Source organism: Trachymyrmex septentrionalis, unplaced genomic scaffold (assembly GCF_001594115.1).
Source record: "Trachymyrmex septentrionalis isolate Tsep2-gDNA-1 unplaced genomic scaffold, Tsep1.0 scaffold32, whole genome shotgun sequence".
Classification (NCBI taxonomy): Eukaryota; Metazoa; Arthropoda; class Insecta; order Hymenoptera; family Formicidae; genus Trachymyrmex; species Trachymyrmex septentrionalis.
The window spans coordinates 3,637,508-3,642,270 of NW_017305485.1; the positions used below are offsets into that span (position 1 = coordinate 3,637,508).

Below are 4,763 nucleotides of genomic sequence, written 5' to 3' on the forward strand. Positions count from 1 at the left end.
TCAAATTTTAGGTCTTGGCAACTGTATAACGCAATAATTATGTTTTAATTAATATAAAGATGGATCGCAACGTACTCGTGGCCTTTGATTTTGACCATACCATCTGCGACGGCAACACTGATCTAGTAGTGCAAAATTTGTTGCCAATTGAGATATCTAAGGATGTGCACAACTTACGGAAATCTAGCGGCTGGATAGTCTATATGAGCAAGATCTTCGAGCTCCTACATGAAAACTCTGTGAGATCTCATCAAATCGCAAACGTTATTATTGGTATACCTGAAGTTGCAGGGATGCAGAGGCTCCTCACTTCCCTACATGGCAATAGTCATGAGATCATCATTATCAGCGATTCCAATAGCGTATTCATAGACTCTTGGCTGAGAAGTAGACAGCTCAATCATGTTGTGTCGCATGTCTTCACGAATCCAGCTCGATATGACAAAGATAAACTGAAGGTAGACCCATATCATATTCAAGATACATGCAAGATGAGCGCTGCCAATCTTTGCAAAGGACAGATTTTAACGGATTATATTCAGGATAAGCACAAACAGGGTAAAAGCTATGAGAGAATTGTCTATGTCGGCGATGGAAGGAATGATCTCTGCCCGATTTTGCGCCTCTCGGAGACCGATCTGGCATGCCCACGTAAAGGCTATTCGCTTATCGATCGACTAAATGAATTACCTACTTCCATGTCGACGAAGGCAAAAATTGTGCCATGGGAGGATGGTATTGATTTACAGTTTAGATTGGAACAGTTCATAGAACTTCCACCTTTAACATAATTCCACCAATAGATTTTTTGCGTTATTTCAGATGCTCATTAGCATCATTATTAAATTGATGAACAATGTAATTTGTGATATTATTTCCAGTTTCAGTTTATCATTGAGTTTCAAATTCAATAAACTGAATTAGCATGCAGAACTAAAAAATGTATGTATTTTATAATTATTTCTTTTTATAATTGTATATTGTATATTTTTTAAATATTTATTGCTAAACATAAAATATTTACGCTGGAAAAACGCTTCTAAAATAAAATGTATAGAGTCCGACTGAAACTATTTTTATCTCTGACCGAAATAAAAAACGAGTATTTGGTTTTCGTACAATTTCGCCTGAAACCAAAAGCGAAACCGAAATTAGATAAAGTTTACAAATATCATATAATTGTTAGAAAGTCATTGGAAAATGTCGAAATGTAAAATTTATGTACTCTTAAAAATAAGATTTTATCAATATCTTATTCCTTAAATTATAAGGAATTTCAGGCACTAGATATGTAGCGACTTGGCGAGTAAAAAATAAAAAAGAAAGAGATAGCGCTGGCTAATTTGCAGCAATTGGCGCTGATCTCCTCCGATGATAACATATAATTTTTCGAATGCTCGCCGGCGCGTTGCAATTTGCACAGTTTCGGTTTACTTATTGAAATTTTCTCTTAATTTCGGTCGAAACCAAAATCAAACTGAAATTTCGATCACTAAAAATGTGATTACAATTATATGTATTTGTTTTGTATAGTATAAGAAATATATATTTTTGTTATAATGATATAAATGATTAGAGTTTAATTATAATTAAAATATAAGTAAAATTATAATCAAGCTTTAATCGAGCCTTCGTATATAAAGAGATATTTACTCTTGATATTTAAAGAATATAAAATAAAATATACTTTTGATATTTATAAAAATATCAAAATATTCTTTTTTCTCTACCACATGTACCAGCATGTACTAAAAATGACTATTTCACAAGACTTTACAGAATTTACATAATTCTCAATACACAAAGTACATTTATAATTATTATCATTGTAATATTAATCTTATTTTATTCAAATATATTAAATAATTTAACTTATATTAAACACTCGATTTATTCAACCGAATGCATCCTGCTTTTTTACGTTACTACGATTTTAAAAATTGTAAGAAAAATTCAGATTTCAAAGAATAAATGTAATATTATAAATACAGAACGAAAGCATCTTTCGTCAGAAATATTTACGATATAAAAATTTAAATAGATAATATTTCTTAAATATTCGACAAATTTTCTAACATCTATTTAATGTAAAAGGTTCATGAAACATTGGTTGTAAATAAAGTACTGAATTTATTAAATATACATTGGCTTAATAAAATTATCAGAAACTTTGGTTCTTAAACTATTAAGATACATTAACATACATTTGCCGTAACTTATATTACACTTATAATTTTGTATTGGTTCAACGGGGTCGTAACATTCATGTGCTTGTATCTTATCGGTCAAAATGTCATACAAATGTAATTCTAAACTGTTTTACAAACAATACTGTTTTATTCTTTACGACTATACAAAAACTTTTTTATAAACTAACATCACAATTTGTGTTAGCGTTTGAAAAATACATAATCGGATGATTTTTCAGAGAAGCAAATTGTTTTCCATATTTTTCTATAAATCCTAAATTTATTGAGAAACGAAAATATTTTATTTAAAATGGGATTACCTAAAAGAGCTTACCTAAGATTTTTGGAACATGTACAAAATGTACAAAAAAATGAAATATTAAATATGTATTCATATAAATTTGACATTAGTAATATGATTATCGCATTAATGTAAAAAATTGTTTACATTAATATGATACATAAATATAATCACATAAAAGTATTCTTATGTATAACAAACATGAACATATAAAAGATATAGCAATATATTTATATTTTTTATATAATATTAATATATAAGTAGCTTTTAAAAGAAAGGAGTTTTAATCCTTCGATGCCACTCTTAATGTCGAATACCCGAAATTCTTTGTTATACTATTAAAGAAGCAGAAAGAATGAATAAAGAAAAACATAAATTTGAGAGAAAAAGGTTATTTGATGAAAAAGTGAAAAACTAAAAATTATGTCTGAGACTGAATTCAAAAATGCTCTAAAAGTTTTATTTTATGTTATCATCTTCCATTTATTTCTTATTGTAATAAAGCATTTAACATTTTTTTCTTTTTTTTTATTTAATGCTCCTCTTTAGCTTTTTTCCCTGACCGCTAACAATCCTGTAAAACCTTTTTTATTCATAAAGATATATTTATTTGCTTGTTATCGTTATATTTCTTGATGTCTGATGTTTTAATATGTTACGATTATTTTTCACAAAACCAATCTAATATGTGACATACGATGTAGAGTGACACCGAATGGTTAATTATTGTACTATTTTTGATTAAGTGCGGAATATCTAAACATTAAACTTTCTTAGATTTTTTACACTAATTATTAGTATAAAAAATTTGATTAATTTAATATGAATATTCAAATTATTATTTGGTTTTTTTTATTGATATATTAGTCACTGAGTATCCATATTAAATTAATCGAATAATTTTTGTGTACTTTTATAATAAGAGAAAGTATATCTATGCGAGAAAAAGAAATTCAAATCTTCTTTTGTAAAAAAATAAAAAAACAAAATTAGAAAAAAGAGAACAAAAATTGAAGGTATGATACCTTTGTCCACAGTGAGTTCTTGTTTGTTACATTAAATTTATCACCACTGGTACATATAAACATTCATATATCTCTATTCGTATCTTCACATATTTGGAATAAAGCTGTACAATGTATTCATACCGTTACAGGGATGAAACTATAGCTTGTTACAAAAGATAAAACAGTAGACAGAGTTGCTATAATTGTAAGAGCGCTCACGTGCGAAGCACTGGATAGTGTACCAGTAGCAGCAGCGCTTTCTGCGAGTATGTTTCCACATGGCGTAGCTCTCTTGATGAAATTAAATACAGAATCCATTATATTCGCAGGCGTGGGATCCGGACATTTTTCTAACTCTGCCACAACGCAGGTTTGAAATTTGTTTATGTCCCTGTAATGCATCAAACAAACATAAGTTTCTTCTTCCCGTACAGAAAGGCATAGGGAAATATTAATTTTAAGAACTAAATTTTTCAAATATGCAAGATTTTGAATACGAATGTTGGAATTTAATTCAGGAATATCATCAAAGAACAAATTTGTGAATTTCGCACGACTCACCTGCATTCTTTAGGACTAAACTCCCAAGCCGAGAAACTCTCGGATCCGAAAGGAAAATCTAATTTTGGCGATGTTGATACGTTACCAAACGTCTTGTTGGCACAATCTAAAACTTCTTGCGTTTTTGATTCAAAGCACTCTGGTCCTCCAGCCGATATGAAAACTGCAAAAATATAATTCAAGCTAATGTATAATAATCCAAGCTGTTTTTCTTATATATATTTGAAACTTGATATTACTGTTGTATTTAAAATAAAATTAATTCAGATCATACATACGGGCGATTCGATCTCCTTCTTTGTAGCAGACAAACTCGAGTAGCGAGTCAGTTATGTTCATCACTATTTTCTTATTCTCTCTCATTTTCTCGTCCAGACAAACCTCTATCGTATTCGTGAAATTGCTCACGCAAGTTCGCATAGACTGGCGCTTGCTGCAATACTCCCTAAAGACAATATCCAAATCACCTGTCGGTTTGTACTTTTCCATCTCCGCATAGAGTTCGGTAATGTTGACGAGCTTCTGAATACATTGTGCCATTTCAAGTTGGGCGCGATCGATAAGATCATATGCGTCTGGTCCGGCGTTCTTCACACATCTTGCTCTAAAACGATTCGTACCTTTGGCAAACTCTGATTTGTTTCTCTGTATTTTCTGTATAAAATCCGGGATTCGGTCATCCACTACACCGGCGATCTGTTGAAG

The 4,763-nt window shown here is 30.3% G+C and overlaps 2 protein-coding genes across 3 annotated transcripts in view; one reads left to right on the plus strand and one right to left on the minus strand.

Moving 5' to 3' along the window:
* Positions 1-822, plus strand: part of LOC108750062 (pyridoxal phosphate phosphatase PHOSPHO2) — a 1,459-nt gene extending 637 nt beyond the window's left edge. Inside the window, exon 2 of one of the 2 annotated variants that reach the window (XM_018489272.1) lies at positions 12-822. In XM_018489272.1, coding sequence (XP_018344774.1) covers positions 60-791 — 732 coding nt within the window. In that variant the 5' untranslated portion in view covers positions 12-59 and the 3' untranslated portion in view covers positions 792-822. The remainder of the gene's footprint in view (positions 1-11) is intronic. The other variant, XM_018489273.1, reaches the window with a different exon arrangement.
* LOC108749831 (interferon-related developmental regulator 1-like) overlaps positions 1-4,763 on the minus strand; it is a 21,447-nt gene that overhangs the window by 8,089 nt on the left and 8,595 nt on the right. Inside the window, exons 4-6 of the mRNA XM_018488807.1 lie at positions 4,337-4,763; positions 4,059-4,221; positions 3,662-3,888 (exon numbers count right to left, since the gene is read on the minus strand). Of these exons, the coding sequence (XP_018344309.1) occupies positions 3,662-3,888; positions 4,059-4,221; positions 4,337-4,763 (817 nt within the window). The remainder of the gene's footprint in view (positions 1-3,661; positions 3,889-4,058; positions 4,222-4,336) is intronic.